The sequence below is a fragment of the Orycteropus afer genome, unplaced genomic scaffold (genome assembly GCF_000298275.1).
Source record: "Orycteropus afer afer isolate SDZICR_OR568_19922 unplaced genomic scaffold, OryAfe1.0 scaffold00026, whole genome shotgun sequence".
Taxonomy (NCBI): Eukaryota; Metazoa; Chordata; class Mammalia; order Tubulidentata; family Orycteropodidae; genus Orycteropus; species Orycteropus afer.
In genome coordinates, this window is record NW_006921613.1 from 10,790,943 (window position 1) to 10,807,950 (window position 17,008).

General features: G+C 39.0%; 1 protein-coding gene across 1 annotated transcript in view; it reads left to right on the top strand.

Moving 5' to 3' along the window:
• FBN1 (fibrillin 1) overlaps positions 1-17,008 on the top strand; it is a 357,319-nt gene that overhangs the window by 195,413 nt on the left and 144,898 nt on the right. Inside the window, exons 8-9 of the mRNA XM_007935310.1 lie at positions 509-634; positions 7,761-7,886. Coding sequence (XP_007933501.1) covers positions 509-634; positions 7,761-7,886 — 252 coding nt within the window. The remainder of the gene's footprint in view (positions 1-508; positions 635-7,760; positions 7,887-17,008) is intronic.

Genomic DNA, 17,008 nt, shown 5'->3' on the forward strand with positions numbered 1-17,008 from the left:
TTTTTTTTTTTTAAGTAGAAATGTGTGGTATTTTGATTCTAAAGATTCCTTGAATAACTTATTGAGTTATTATTGTCAATCTGGAGATAAAAATGAACAGTAAAGAATTGTCTTCTTAACATTTTATCTTTGTAACTTTGCAGCATACATAATAATAACAATCTAGAAAATATTTTCACCTACATGGGGGAAGATGAGAGGTAGAAAATAAAGAAGAGTTGTGACTTATTTTGGAAAATTGTTGACTGAACTATGTTGATCAAATAATTTATATTGTATAAATATAAAATACATAAATATAACACATAAATTACATAATATAATAGTGAGAAATAATTTCTCTCATAATATTTCAAATATGATAGACAGATAACCCATTGATATGATTACTATATTAGTACTGTTATGTACAAACTGTGACATTTTCTTCTGGAATGAATTTTATATGAATCTATATTCCTCTTTGTTTTTCTCTCTTCCTCTATCTCTCTCTCTGGAAATCTGACAGATGTGGATGAATGCCAGGCCATCCCTGGACTCTGTCAAGGAGGAAATTGCATTAATACTGTTGGGTCTTTTGAGTGCAAATGCCCTGCTGGACACAAATTTAATGAAGTGTCACAAAAATGTGAAGGTAAGAAATCTCATACTTTGCAATTAAGTGGGGGTGGGGGACTGGAGGGAGGCAGGCAAAACTCAATGTCAGTGACAAGCTTTGCTTGCAAATTGTTTCTAAATATTTCTTTGTTATATCCATGAATGCTTAAATATAATACTCTTACCAGGAATAATATGCCTCTGTGCTATTGAACCAGAAAAACCCTGCAGCTTTTTCCACTTTTATAGACCCAAAATAAGAGGTACATCTGAATCAAATTAAATATTAAAACATGAAATATTTTTGAACCAATATTTGGTTTAAAATGTTCAAGACACATGTTTTTGCATAGTTTTAGAGACATGAATTTAAATTTGATCACTAGATAGCATCAGTGTGATATATCTACTGCTACTTTTTCTTGTTGAAATACATGTTTGATTTTTGTTTGGAGAGGTCTATTATCTCTTATAGTTATGCTCTTAGTACAAGTTTTGGAATTTCTTTTGTGGGGGATCATATATTCCTAGCAAATGGAAACCTTTTGATTTTAATGAGATAGGAAGGTAGCTTGAAGTAAATTTTTATATTTGCTTTGAGTTTATAGGTGGAGCTTCTGAAGGTAGCTTGAAATAAATTTTTATATTTGCATTGAATTTATAGGTGGAGCTTCTCCCAACGTCTGTGCAGAAAATGGGTTCATATTCACCACTATTACAGTTTACTAAAAAAAAAAAAAAAGGAAAGGCCTGGCTGCCACATACAGTAAATTATTTTTCCATAAGAGGGAATATCCAGGAAAAATGTGGGCAACATTGAACTTTTTTTTTCGACGAGTAGATGCACCTTGTATGTAGTAAGGTTGATAGTAATGTAACAGCGTTCTCAGGACTACTTCTCTGATCCAGCTCAGAAGAGGAAATCTTCAAATTATACTCACTGTATGGGCTGTGGTCTGAGGTTTCGTTTAAGTGAATGCATTTTGGTTGAAAAAAGTGGCTGCTTTTTATTTCTGACCTCTAGCAATGTGGAATCATTGTTTTTAGTTCATTTGCCTGGGTTTGGATTCTTGATCTTTCTTGGTTGATCACAATGGAGTATCATATAAGCACAAGATAGCTTTCAGCTTGAAGTACAGTTAATAAATTACATATAGGAAGTATGATATCTGCTTGCCCTGAAACTGGAGACTCTTAACTCTGATAGGACTTTATAGGTTGGAGGTATTTTTAGGTTATTAATCATTATTGAATTTATGATTGAGATTGTGTTCATGAACGTGTTATAAGCAATTACTTGAGGTATCTGTGAAAAATATTTTAGTTCATTCTAAAAACATATGTTTCAAAGAACAATAAAGTTGACTCTCTATTGGCCAATGTATTTTAGAAGTTGTATAAGTTACTAGCAGAGAATGTTCATACTGAAAAGGGAAAAGAATTCAACCTAGTTCCACCCTTTCACATTATCAGTTAAGAAATGGTGTCTTGACTCTGTTAGGTGTGCTGTGGAAGGTCATTCAGATAGTGCTAAAATTCACATCTTTTGACTCACATTCTAGTACTCTATTACATTGTCAAAGATGTAAGTCACTACTTCTGTCTACTTTGTTAATAACTAGATTTCTTAATATTTTGAAATAATTAAAATATATGTATATAGATTTTCAACTATTTCAATACATATATTTTATGGCATTAATTTAATAAGCTATTAAATTTATTACATGTAAAATCCATATCAACAGTGAGTCGTGCCTTATATCTTTATGTTTCCTTGGTTTATTACATTCGGCATCAAGAGATTCACCTTCAAGAGTTAGGGCAATATGGCCCATATGACTTGTCTGGTCTCTGTTTTATTTTCTGGAGTTATGAGAGTTTTTGGCATGGATTAGGATTATTTCCCTGCTTTTTGTTCACTCCTGTAAGTCAATATATCAGAAAGAGTCACCTTCTGTAGATGTACAAAGAGAAAAGACACAGATTCAATGCTCAGACAGAAAGAGAAAGAATCCATTAATGCTAAGAAACCTGTTATGGTGGAGTACCCAAAGGACCAAAAATTCTGTCTGAGATACAATTACTTAGAATTCTTTTCCACACATATTTTCTTTTCAGCTGCATTTTGAAGTCAGCGTAGCAAGATAAAAACAGAATACTTTTGGCTAGACGTTTTTTTTCCTTTGCCATCTAGTGTTACACTAAATTCAGATGATGATTTTTTCCCTTCTTTGTTTTTCTATGCAAAATTGACATTGGAAGAAAATGCCCTGTTAGTACTCATTGTACTCTGGCCTGGAGGCTAGTTTGGGCATTGCTGATCTGTAGATCAACAATGTAGGAAAGCCATCAGAACGTCCTCTGAACACCCTTCGTGAGCTGGGTCCCCTCTTTCAACTCCCCTGCTCTCTCCTTCAACTCCAGCACTGCACTGTGGGAATCCTAGAACTCTGGGGAAAGAATGGTCTCCAGATAAGGTCAATAAAGGGAATCCCAGAAAGTCTGACCCAAAACTGTTCAAAGAATCAAGAGGCTGGGTGTGTGCCCTGGGAAAATGGTCAGGTTGCTGGGATTCTGTGACCTTGTGGCAATTGTCCCAGCACCTTTGCCATTAATTTTGTTGGCTTCTTAAATGGGTCTCTCACTTGACTTGGAGAAGAAGAAATTGGGTACCTAGAAGCCCATACTACTTTCAATCAAATTGGTTTTGGCAAATTTACAAGATGCTTAACCTCAGATGTGAGGTTTAATCAAAATACTTTTTATGCTAACTTCCTTTTTGCAGAGTTCCCCACTTCCTTTCTAAAATAGTTCTCCTTTCCCCAAAACTTAAAAAAAAAAAAAAAAGTCATATACCAAGTTTTAAATAAATCCATACAATTTGGGTATATTTGAAACTCAAATGAACAAGCTAAAGTGATTAAATAACAAATACTAAATTTTTTTTTTGCAAATTTTAGAAGAAATCAACTGAGATTTATAGATGTGATTAGAGAAAAAGGGAAGTGGACTTCATACCCAACACTGTTATTGGTTTTTCCGATGACTGTAAAGTGTGCACACCAAAAGAACACATGGGCCTTTCCTTTTGAAAACCAAGTCCATATTTGCATAGGTTACTGTGAGAGGAAATTAAGGAATAAAAAAGTGTAATTAAGGGATTACGTTTTATTTCTGGAGAAGTCCCTTGGCTTCCTAATTAACCACTAATATTTGGGGATTTAGATTATCACCAGTCTAGCCTTAAGCAATTATAATAGACTGCATAATGCAAAGGCCTTTAAAAAAAAAAAAAGCTCTTAACTCCATGACTTCCTAGTATGTGAGCCAAAACCTTCAGTCCTTCCCCTTTCCAGAATAATAGCACATTTATCTAAAGGCTCCTTGCTATTAGGGGCTCTTATCCTCTCAGGCACCAAGAGAATGACTGCCTGGGAATACTTAACCCATACTGTGTGGGCATCATCCTTTAAAATTGGTTTCAGCCCCTTTCCTCACACTTGAGTTAACCTTCTCCCTATACAGTTAGTTGAACCAAAAACTCCGTGTTGTAAGCAAAAGAATGCTGGACTGGGAAAGAGGGAGACCTGGCCCTGGTCCATGTGGAGTGCAGTTCTGCTCTGATATATATGGTGTCACCATGAGCCAGAACTGACTTGATGGCAACTCTTTTTGTGTTTTTGTTTGTTTTGGCCCTAATCCTGGTTATATCTATCCCCTCTGTGGGATCTTGAACAGGTCAGTTACCATCTCTGAGTTACTTCAACTTTCGAATGATAAGTTGAACAAGATGTTATTGTAGGATTCTTTCTAGTTCCACAATCCAGATGACATCTTTACATTTCTAATTATTTTCAAGTTGTGAACCATGGAAGCTGGTATACGTGGTGTGACTATAAAATAGTAAGGCTGAATTTTTTTTTTTTTTTTTTTGGTACATGATTCGAAGAATCAGCTTGTTTACTTTTTGGTCAAGTCACACATTTTACACTGAATTCAGTGTTTATAATCAACAAAATTAATCTCGCAGGCTTCCATGGCATTCCTAATCAGTAGTGTCACATAATTACTTTTAAACAGCTGCCACAGTTTTTAGTTTTGTTTTTTTCTCTCTCCTCTCCTTGTTAGTAATCCAGACAGTCAGTATCAGGTTAACTGTTTCCTGCTGTCCCTCCTTCATGGTTAAAATCAGAACTTTGGCTCGAGCTCCCCAGTGATGCCTGTCCCAGGACTGAGAAGACCAAGCTCCATCCTGTCTGTTTTCCATGCTTCTTCTCCTTCTGCTTGAGGAGCCTCAGGATAGGGAGGTGGGCTAGGGCTGGGAAGAAGGCCCAGGGAGATCGAATGAGATGAGGGATGAGAAGGAAGTTCAAGAACAAAGGACAGGGGCAGCCAATAGAAAGGAAAGGGTCACAACAGGAAGTTAGTGAGACCACGAACAGCTACCAAGAAATAGATTTTTTTTCCAGCAATTCTGCCTCTCCCATCCTGCTTCAAGGAGGTATCCAGAGCACAAAAATAGATAGCTCTTCCCAGCCAAGACTCAATCTCCCTGTTCCCAGGCCTCCCAGATTTATTTTTTATGGCTGGCATTTGGTACAGACTGACTTATAGAAACTCTGAGAAAGCCACTATCTTCCAATTTTCACTCACTTTGCATTGGGCTGCTAACCAAAAGGTCAGCAGTTTGATCCTACTAGCAACTCCATGGGAAGAAAAATCAGGCAGTCTGCTTCTGTAAAGAATTACAGCCTTGGAAACCTCATGGGGCAGTTCAACTCTGTCCTTTAGGGTCACTAGGAGTTGGAATCTATTCAATGACAGTGGGTTTGGTTTGGTTTTTGGTTTGGATTCCTGAAATTCTGTTAAAAGGAGATAAACACATAATGTTAAAGGTCTGGAGAAATAATCAATTAGTATGAATGAGTTTCAAAGAATGTATTCTGGCATCTGGCCTTTTACTATTGGGGAGTTCCTAGGTTGTGCCAACGGCTATTCACACTGGCCTACTAGCAAAAAGTTGGAGGTTTGGGCTCACCCAGAGGCACCTTGGATTTGAAAGACCTACTTCTGAAAGATCATGGCCACTGAAAACCCTGTGGTACACAGTTCTGCTCTGACACACGTGGGGTTACACGAGTCAGAATCAACTCTACAGCAACTGGTTAACTGGTTTACCGTCAGGAACACTTGCCATAGCTTGGTAATGAAATCAGAGCTCTCTTACTTTCATCATTGTCTAGCAGTAGGGCTAAGAAACAAGATGGTTCAGGAAAGTAGAAAGTCACTAGATTCCTGAAGGGAAAAGAGCATGTCATTGAGGAGGGGCCATTAAGGGAAATACGAAGTCATTAAATTAGCTTCTTCAGACTTAACGATTTGGCCTAGTTAGTTTTATCTTTATCCATGTGAACATTAGGAAGGTATGCAGTAGAATGTATTTCCTGACCTGTCTAGTTTTGAGGGCTTGCCCATAGGTGCAAATTCTACCCCTCTATCTTCTCCCAACCAATAGGAGACTTGAGTTTAACTTCACTTTATCTGGTTCCTGGTTGGTGCAAATGACTTGCACTCTACTATTAATTTATGATTGATGGTTCAAATCCACCCAGCAGAACTGCAGAAGAAAGGACGAAGGATCTGCTTCTATACAGGTTACAGCCAAGAAAATGTTTTGGAGTAATTCTACTCTGTAACACATGTTGTTGTTGTTATGTGCCGTCAAGTCGGACCCGACTCATAGCGACCCCTCCTTGGGTTGCTGAGGCAGTATCACTATGGAAATAGAGTCCCCATTTTCCTTCCGAGGAGTGGCTGGTGGGTTTGAACCACCAGCCTTCTGGTTAACAGTCAAGTGCCTTAGGCACTACACTACACAGGGTCGCCATGAATCAGCATTGACTCGACAACAGTGGGTTTGGTCTTTTTTGGGTTTAAAATTGATAAATCACTTTGTTTTTAATTTGAGTTTTACTCATGCCAGTTTTCAGAAAGCTTCATTGTAATGCAAGAGCTGTGCCTGGGCACCACCATAAATCAAGTCCCATGATCATGCCTGTAACTGTGAGGATTAGAGGAGGTAATACACAGAAAGCATTTAGGCCTGATGCTCAATTCATGTTAGCTGTCATTATTATTGTTACTACTATTATTATCTTAGGAGCTCTGGTAGCATAGTGCCTATGGCACTTGACTGCTAACCAGAAGTCTGGCAGTTCAAACCCACCAGCCACTCCTCGGAAGGAAGATGGGGCAATCTATGTCTGTAGAGATACTGCCTCAGAAACCCAAGAAGGGGTTGCTATGAGTCAGGTCCAACTTGATGGCATATAACAACAGCAACAGGAGCCCCGGGCTATTGCAGTTAAGGAAAGGTTGGCTGTTTGAATCTACCCAGAGGTGCTTCCAAAGAAGGACTTCGTGATGTCCTTCCAAAACATTAACTCACTGTCATTGAATCGGATCCGACTCCTAGCAACCCCTCCTTGGGTTTCCAAGGTGGTATCACTATGGAAGTAGATTGCCCAACCTTCCTTCTGAGGAGTGGCTGGTGGGTTTGAACCGCCAGTCGTCTGGTTAGCAGTCAAATGCCTTGGGCACTACACCACCAGAGCCATCAAAAACCTATGGAGCAGAGTTCTACTCTGACACATATGGGGTTGCCATCAGTAAGAACAACTCAAACTGCTGAAGTCAGTGGCAACTGGAGGAGGAATAGGTGATAGATTTCAGTATCTGCTTTGTGGAAAATCAACTTGAAAAGAAGTCAAGAAGTGATGCACAATGTAGAGTAATTAGAAAGGGAATTTAAATGCAAAACATGGAGAGAACAGGGAAAACAGACTTTTAAAATAAATGACATTTGGAATATTAGCATGCTGGGTACTTGGTGAAGCACCAGTCCACAGTCTTAGATTTTAAAGGAAGAAAGGAAATGTTCTTTTATTTTGCTCTATTTTCTTGAGTTTGGTAAATTCCTTTGGTAAAATCTGTGTTGAGAGGAAAAGCACATGTCGAATTGACTATACATGCAGCTTTTACTCCATAAAGATGGCTGTTTCTAGGGATGTGATTTGACTAGTGTTGCATCAGAATCCTTGTAATGATGAATGGCTTTTTACTCTGTTCTACAAATATCGAAACTCTTCTTTATGTTGCAGATATTGATGAATGCAGCACTATTCCTGGAATCTGTGATGGGGGCGAATGTACAAACACAGTCAGCAGTTACTTTTGCAAATGTCCCCCAGGTTTTTATACATCTCCCGATGGTACCAGATGCATAGGTAGGTTTAATTACAAACAGCCTGCATGATTTGTGTAAATCCATTCCATCATGAATACCTTTTTAATATGTTTACTATGGGAGGGGGCGCACAAGTTTCTCACTTGAGTTAAAATGTACATTTACAGAAATGTATTAACCAGTTGAGTTCCTCCTCCTTGTGGTCTTGTTTTGGGATTTTTGCCTCCCAAAAAAGAAGTAAGGACACTCAAGAAGACACCACCAATGCTCCCTATAAATACCCAGAGTCTCTGAATTAACATTGCGGTTACATCAGTGTCAAATCTTGATGTCATCCCTGACACCTCCCTCTTTTACCTCCACCTTCAGTCATTTTCCAAAACCTGTGTTAATTTTGATCTGAAATTTCACAATCATCTTTTAATTGGTCTCCCTGCTTCCTGTCTTCACTATAATCCATCTCATCAGATTTATCTTCCTAAAATAGTGCTTTGATTTAAATAGTTCTTGCTCAGAAACCTCTAGTAGTTTTCCATTAGAACTTAGAAATTAATGTTAAGTCTCTGTCCTATGGATCCTTTAGGTGCTGCCAAGCCTACCAGGCCTGCTGGAGTTGAGGAACAGGCAGTAAAAAGAGGGTAGCTGCATAAAAAGGCCCTTTCTCCCCCACCTACTCCAAGTATGACAATCTTATTTGCATCTCTTGTGGATGTTAGGGTTCCATGTAAGGTATTAATTGTATAAGGAATCCTCTTGTTTAAAAAGGAGCTCTGGTGGTGCAGTGATTAAGGCATTCAGCTGCTAACAAAAATGTTGACAGTTTGAACCCATCACCCACTCCATGGAAGAAAGATGTGAGAGTCTTCTTCCATAAAGACTTACAGTCTTGGAAACCCTAAGGGGCAGTTGCACTCTGGATCACTTTAAGTTGGAATTGACTTGCCAGCAGTGTGTTTGCTTTGGTTTTAGTTTAAGAGTTCATTCAAATTCTAATATTGTAGAATGAAGTTCAAGTTCTAGAATATACAGCCTGACAGGGTGCTTCACTGTCTAAGCTTGCTTAACCTCGCTAACCTATTGGCACAGTCCTTATTTCTCACCCCAGATGTGCTGTTCATTTTATGTCTTTGTGTTTTAATCATACACGTTACACCAGCCAGAATGCTCTTCTTCCCAACACAAGCCACCTTCCATTCTCTACTCAGGTTATATGTCTTTAGATGTACCCCTTACTTAAGCATATACTTCTCATAGTGACCTTACCAGTTTGTCTCTGTAATGAAGTTGAAAACTCTCTCTAGAAACTAGTAACTGTTATCCTTGTGTCCCCAGTGCTCTCAGCATGATTCCTTGTGTGTAGTAGGCACTTACCTTAGATACCTGGTGCTGCCATGACAGAAATACCACAAATGAGTGTCTTTAAATAACAGAAGTTTATTTTTTTTTCATGGTTCTGAAGATTAGCCATGCCAAATTTAGGGCATGACTAGGAAGATGTCTTTTTCTGTCTATTTCAGCTTTTGGTAGCCATCAATAATCCTTGGCATTCCTGGGCTTGTAGGTGCCTCTACCCTGTGTATCTGTTTTCATACACTGTCTTTCCTGTGTGTGTCTCTGTCTCTATTCTTTTCTTTTCATACACATAATTGGTTATGTTTCTGAGACCAGGAGAACCAGATAGTGCCCTGCTACCAATACCAAATGTTCTCACCGGAGACCAATAGATGGGCCTGGATAGAATGGGAGAAAAACATGGAGCAAAATGCATATATATCTTTTTTTAATTTTTATTGTGATTTGGGTGAAAGTTTACAGAGCAAATTTATTTTCAATACAACAGTTCATACACATTTTGTCTCATGACATTGGCTGCAATTCCCTGCAATGTAACAGCTCTCTTTCTGCTTCCTCCCCAGTTACCTCTTCTCTTTCCCTCCCATGCACTCCCACCCCCTGAGTTGTCTGCCTGTGCAAACACTGCCCTTCTGTTCTCCCATTTTTGATTGCTCCACCAAGGAGTGTATCTTCCTGATGTAAATGTTCAGCCCATATGCCTGTCTATTGTTTGGCTGGACCACAGAGTGAGTTCAATTCTAGACTTGAAGGGTGGCTAGGGGCCATATTCTCAGTGGTCTCACTAGGCTCTATCAGATCAGTAGTAAACTTAGTCTTTTTTTTGTATGATTTTGAGTTTTGTTTCGCATTGTTCTCCCACTCTGCCCAGGATGTCCTGTACCAATCCCCCTCCGAGTGGTTGACAGTGGTAGCTGGGTTCTTCCGGTCTCATGGTCATATAGGCTGAGGATTTCATAGTCTACCATGTGTCTTTGGGAGCTCTGGTAGCATAGTGGCTAAGACACTTGCCTGCTAACCAGACGGCTGGCGGTTCAAACCCACCAGCCACTCCTCGGAAGGAAGGTTGGGCAATCCTACTTCCATAGTGATACTGCCTCGGAAACCCAAGGAGGGGTCGCTATGAGTCGGGGCCGACGGCACATAACAACAACAACAACAACAACCATGTGTCTTTGGTTTTCTCTGTTTTTCTTTGTTCTGGATGAGGAGAGACCCATCATTGCATCTAAATGGGTGCTTGCAAGCTTTTAAGATCCCAGTCAGTACTCATCAAAGTAGGATGTAGAACAGTGTTTTTGTGTATAGTAAGGTATGCCAGTTGAGCTTAATGTCCCCTGCGACCATGGTCCTGAGCCCAAAAGTCCAACTACTCACTCTCTCTGGGTGTAGCCAAGAAGCTACCACAACCTTGCCCCTTGTCAGCTTTACTATACACCTGGGCATTCTTACAGTGTATACAAATATGCATGTAGAAACATTGTCTTCTAACCCTATACATGGTCATGAGCAAACTACCCTCTTACTAGACACACCTGATTGTTCAGCCTGTCCACCCATCTATCTACTTGTAGATCAATGCTCAAAATGCATAGTCTTTAAAAAAAGACCAGCTTTGCTGGACCAGCAAGGACTAGAGAAACTCCCGAGACTGTTGCCCTGACATACCCTTTAAACTGGGAACTGAAACCACTCCCAGATATCACCTTTCAGCTAAATAATAGATTGGATCATAAACACTATCACCAGTGAGTAAGAGCTCTTTTAAAAAATCATTTATATGGGACCAAACAATCAACATTTACCCTAAAGTAAAGACGAGAGTTTACGGGGAATGGACAGGGGAGCTAGATGAATGAAAATGGAACAACTAGAATGGAAATAATGAGAATGTTGACACATTGTGAAAAATGTAACCAATGTCACTAAACAGTATGTTTAGAAATTGTAAAATGCGAACCAAATTTGCTGTGTAAACTTTCACTAAAACCATGATAAAATGTGATTTTAAAAAATTTAAAAAAAAGATGTGATCACATTTAGGATTTGCCCAACTCTGGTATGAACTCCATTAACATAATAAAAAGAAAATCCTGTTCCCAAACAGGGTCATATTTACAGGTTAAAGAGTTGGGGTTTCAATACATATTTTGGGGAGATTTGATTCAATCTATAACAGCATTTAAATATTTGTTGAATCTCTAAATGAATAGCTTCATATTATTAGGGAAAGGCTAGGAAGCCTGTGACACATAGTCTGGAGGAAAGACAAGTGCTGCCTTCTGATGTTTGTTTCTGGTCCATATTTTCAAAGATACTCAGCTTCACATCTTCGCCACAAGGCCAGAGATGTCAGACCAAAACTGAATTGCGTTTGAAATTTTGAATTCCTTTTCACTTAGTCACATATAATAAAAGCTGAGGACAGTCTCTTATAGTTGACATTTGAATTACTACAACTGAGGGGAGCATATTCGGAATTTTCCTCAGAAACAACAGTGGTGCCTGAATTGGCTATTTAATGAAATTGTGCCAGATACTGCATTGCAGTGAAAAAATGCCAAGTGTGATTCATGAAGGTCCTTTTCCTTTCCAAAGTGTCCCAGTTAGCACATGATCTCAAATGGGTATACTTAATGGAGAGGTAGATCAGAATGTCTTTCCTGGCCAGACAATAGATAGAACACACTCACTGCCATCGAGTCGGATCCGACTCATAGTGACCCCTCGTTGGGTTTCTGAGGCTGTATCTCTGTGGAAGTAGATTGCCCAACCTTCCTTCTGAGGAGTGGCTGATAGGTTTGAACTGCCAGCCTTCTCATTAGCAGTCAGATGCCTTAGGCACTATGCCAGCAGAACTCCTGGCAATAGATAGGTTTTTTTTTTTTAAACCCTAAAAAAAAACCCCACCCTATGTCAAAATTATTAGAAGACATTTACACATCAGACAGTTTACATATTTAAAATTCATTTTTTAAAACCAAATATACTCACACTTAGTTTTTTTGCGTAAAGGAAGAAAGGGGGAAGGGAACTAAGATGTATGGAGCACCTCCTATGTGTGAGGTATTTTAGGTAAATCACCTGATTTAATGTTCATAGCAGTACTCTGGTAGCATAGTGCCTAAGGCACTTGACTGCTCACCAGAAGGCTGGCGGTTCAAACCCACCAGCCACTCCTCGGAAGGAAGGTTGGGCAATCCTACTTCCGTAGTGATACTGCCTCGGAAACCCAAGGAGGGGTCGCTATGAGTCGGGGCCGACTCGATGGCAAACAACAACAACAACAACAAGCAGTACCATGAGCGGGGAAGAAGCTGAGGTTTAGAGAGGTTAGGTAATTATTACAGCCCAGTTGTTGTGATGGAATTGGGATGTCAGACCTGGTCTTTTGGAGCCCACAGGCCATAGTCCAAATGTGGACTGCTTCTTCCAAACGAGCACTGGATGCAGTAAACTCTTTCTTGCCATATCCTTCTCACTGCCATCAAGTCGATTCCAACTCATAGTGACCCCCTTTGGGTTTCCAACACTGTAAACCTTTACAGAAGCAGGCCACTCCATCTTTATTTTTTTATTTTGTGCAGTGGCTGATCGGTTCAAACTACAGACCTTTTAGTTAACAGCCAAATGTCTTTACCACTACACCATTAGAGCTTCCTTGCCATACCTTTAGGCAAATCCTATTTCTAGTTCTTTGAACTTTGTGGTAACCACAGTTAGCAATTTGTTATATAAAATGATGCAGTTGACATTTTTCCTCCTTTCCCTGGTGCTCCTGTTTCTTGCCATAGTAAACTTTGTTATTAGTTGCCATTGATTACACTCTGACTCATGTCACCTGAAGAATAACAAGCAAAATGTTGCACAGTCTTGCTCCATCCTCATGACTGTTGGTGTGTTTGAGTCCATGTTACTATAAACAAAGATGCAATGTACTGCCATCGAGTTGGATCCAACTCATAGTGATGCCTCCTTGGGTTTCCCAGGTGGTATCACTATGGAAGTAGATGGCCCAACCTTCCTTCTTTCTGGTTAGCAGTTCAATGCCTTAGGCACTATGCTACCAGAGCTCCCATTGTTGCTACAGAGAGCCCCAAAGTTATCCTTACTGATAAGAAAATACAAACAGTCCTCAACATATAAACAAATCCAAGGTTTGTTTGTAAGTTGGTTGTTTGGAATTAGTAAATCTAACGAATGTTGTTATAGTTAGGTGCCATCAAGTCAGTTTGAACTCATGACCCTGTGTACAACAGAATGAAACACTGCCTGTTCCTGGGCCATCCTCACAATTATTGCTATGCATGAGCCCATCGTTGCAGCTACTGTGTCAGTCTGTCTCACTGAAGGTCTTCTACTTTTTAGCTGATCCTCTGTTTTCCCAACCAGGATATCCTTCGTCAGGAATTGGTACCTTCTGACAAAAGGACCAAAGTATGAGGGACAAAGTCTTGCCATTCTCGCTTCTGAGGAACATTCTAGCTGTACGTCCTCCAAGGCAGATCTGTTCATTCTTCTAGCAGTCCATTGTATATTCGATATTTTTTGCTAACACTGCAATTCTCATACATCAATTCTTCTGCAGTCTTCTTTATTCATTGTTCAGCTCTCACATGCGTATGAGGCTGTTGAAAATACCATGGCTCAGTTCAGATGCACCTTAGTCTTCAAAGAGACATCTTTGTTCTTTAACACTTTAAAGAGGTCTTTTACAGCAGATTTGCCCCGTGCAGTGTGTCATTTGATTTCCTGAATGCTGGTTCCATGGGCATTGATTGTGGATCCAAGTAAAATGAAATTCTTGACAGGTTCAATCTTTTCCCCATTTATCACGATATTGTTTATTGGTCCAGTTGTGAGGATCTAACAGTCTAACCAATAGAAACTCTATGTATAGGTAGGGATATATACTATCTTTTTTTGTAAATCTCTTCTAAACATGAAATTCCAACTGTCACCTTCTATCATGAAATTATGAGACTCTCAGATCTTTTTATTCAGTGTTGATCTCACTCTCTCAAATTCTAATACCTTATGTCATTCAGAATCCTGGAAGTTTCCTCCTGAATGTCTAATTTTGCCTCCTGATATTTATATATTAGATATAATACCATCGATTTAATTGTTCATAATTGTGATTTGCACCATCTTTTCTTTGTGCCCTATCATCTTAATTATCATCTGCCTGGGATTTTACAGTAACCCTTAGTTGAATGTTCTGACTTCTCCAGTTCATATTACTTGTCCTAAAATATGTCTTCTTTTTTAATAGAATTTTTTATTTGAAATCCATTTCCCTGCCCAAAGGCCTTCATTTATTTTCCATTGTCATCAGAGTAAAGTCTAAACACTGCTTGGCCACTCAGTAACTGTCTTTAACCAGTTAGTCCCAGCATGCCTTCCTTGATGTGACTCCCAGGACTCCTGGGCATAAACTTTCTGGGCCAGGCACATAAGTCGTTTTTTTTTTTTCCTTCTCTTCCCTTGTCTGGAAACCTTCTTCTTCTTCACCAGTTTGAATGCAGCCTTGGAGGCCTAGCTCAGATTCTGCTTTCTCTGTGAATCCTCCCTCCCGAACCCCCAACACTCCCTTTGTCCTCTGAGCTCTTGCATCCCTTCATCCATCCATCTACTTATTATTGGTCTCTGCCACTCCTTTGGCACTTTATAATATTTTGTGTAGTGTAGTCTTTTTCTATCCCTGTGTTTCCTCTTCAACTCCAAGAGGCTGTGAAGATGTCCTGTACCTACTTTGAACCCCACAGCTTCTAGCTTCTGGTTGGACACTAAAATGTGAATGATTGGTTGGGAAAGCCTTGTTGATAGGCTGAGGTAGCCTTCAAAAGCCTATTTAATTCATAATATATTCATTCTAGGAATTCTGGTGGTGTACTGGTTAAAGCATTCAACTTGCTAACCAAAAGGTCAGCAGTTTGAACCCACCAACCACTCCATGGGAGAAAGATGAGACAGTCTGCTTCCATAAAGATTTTTAGCCTTGGAAACCATATGGGGCAGTACTACTCTGTCCTAAAGGGTCCCTACGAGTTGGAATTAACTGAAAGGCAGTGGATTTGGTTATTTATTTAAGTTTTATATTTGTTCTAATATGAAGTGATTTCTGGATCCTAAGACTAAGGCTAAGAGATTCCAAAGAGCAGAAAGGAGGAAGGTTTTCTACTCTTTTTCTGCCAGATGGCTTGGCCAGAGCAAATATAAAATAGATGGAGGCATCTATGGTTCCTTCTACTTTAAACTGCCCCAGATCCTGATACTCTTTTTCTGAGACTCCCAAAGGCCTTCAGATGACCTTAAAGTTGCCCCTTATCCTCCATGCAAAGTGATCCAGCATTAGAGTGGTTTCCTTCCCAGTCCCTATGGCAGTGCTAATGACCACAGAATAGCTTCAGCCTGGTGTATACCAGGGTTATTTCCTCCAAATCCACACCATTTCCCTTCCTCTACTTATTACCCCATGGGTTTTAAGATTCCAAGTTGTATGCAGGTGTATTTTTAACAAAAAGCTCTTATGCCAGCAAAAGAAGAAGATAGCAAAATAATTATTATTATATGTGTGAGTGCCATTTTTAATCAGGGATGCTGGTAACTCAAACTTGGCTTATAATTGTTTAAGCCCAATATGCACCATTTTGATCAAGAGTCTCTGGGCCATTGGTTGAGCAACTAAGTGTGCCAGATGAACAGTAACATAGTCAACATTGAGAGTTTGGCATTGACAGCTGTAGCCCTTGTTTTGCTCTGACAGATGGCCCACACTGAAAATTCTACACACACATTTCATAATTTGCTTGAGTGTTTACACTGGGTTATGACCATCAAATTCATTCGAAGCTGAGACACAAGCCAGTTTTGAACATTTCTTCTCATTCTTAACAGCCTTTCGGTTTGATGCATTAGTATGATCCCTGAGTATATGAAGTATTAGTGGCTTGAAGGAAATGCAGATTTGAATGCAGAAAGTTCTGCAGCTTCCGTCTCTCTGTCCTCTTTGAGGGGGTGTGACTGTCCTTGGCTTCACAGAGCAACCTTGTCTTCACTCCTCTCTCCAGCCCATTTATCCTGCATCAGGCTGGAATAAGACCTGTTCTAACTCTTTGCTGAGACTTTTAGTCTGACCAGAGGTACAGGAATTGGAACCACAAAAAGTTTTTGGAAAACACATTTATACTTGCTAGTGGTTTTAAGTACTTTTCAGAAATAATTTTGTGTCCTTCGAAGCTGACCCATTATTTTTTTTTATGGTTTGTTTAGGTTTGCTTTAGTCTTTCACTGGATGTTAGTAATTTAAATGTTTCTAAATTAACCTTGTTTTTATTTTGCAGTTGAACATGAGTTGATTATATAGAATATATTACTCTCTTTTTTTTTTTTCCGGTAAGAAGACCAGCTATGTTGGTTAAAATCATCAAATGCTACATCCTTTTCTAACTCCTTAGCTAAAAAATACATTTATACATAGTTTCATATTAATTACTAAATACAAGGTTAAAAAGAAGACAAATTCCCAGTCCCCATTACTTTTATTAAATAAATAATATTTTGGTTTTGAAATATTTTACTCAGTTTTGTGCAAAACACAGAATCTTCATTATCCACTGTGTGCCTGTGATTTGATATGTAGAATTCTGTTTTCTTACATTCTTCTTTTTTGTTTTCTTATATTCTTTTTTTTTCTTTTATAGGTAAAGTTGTAGTTCTTTATTCATATTTAAAATTCATAGCAATAATGATAACAGATTAAAAATATAGAGCTTTCTATGAGAGGTATTATTCTATAAGCTTTAT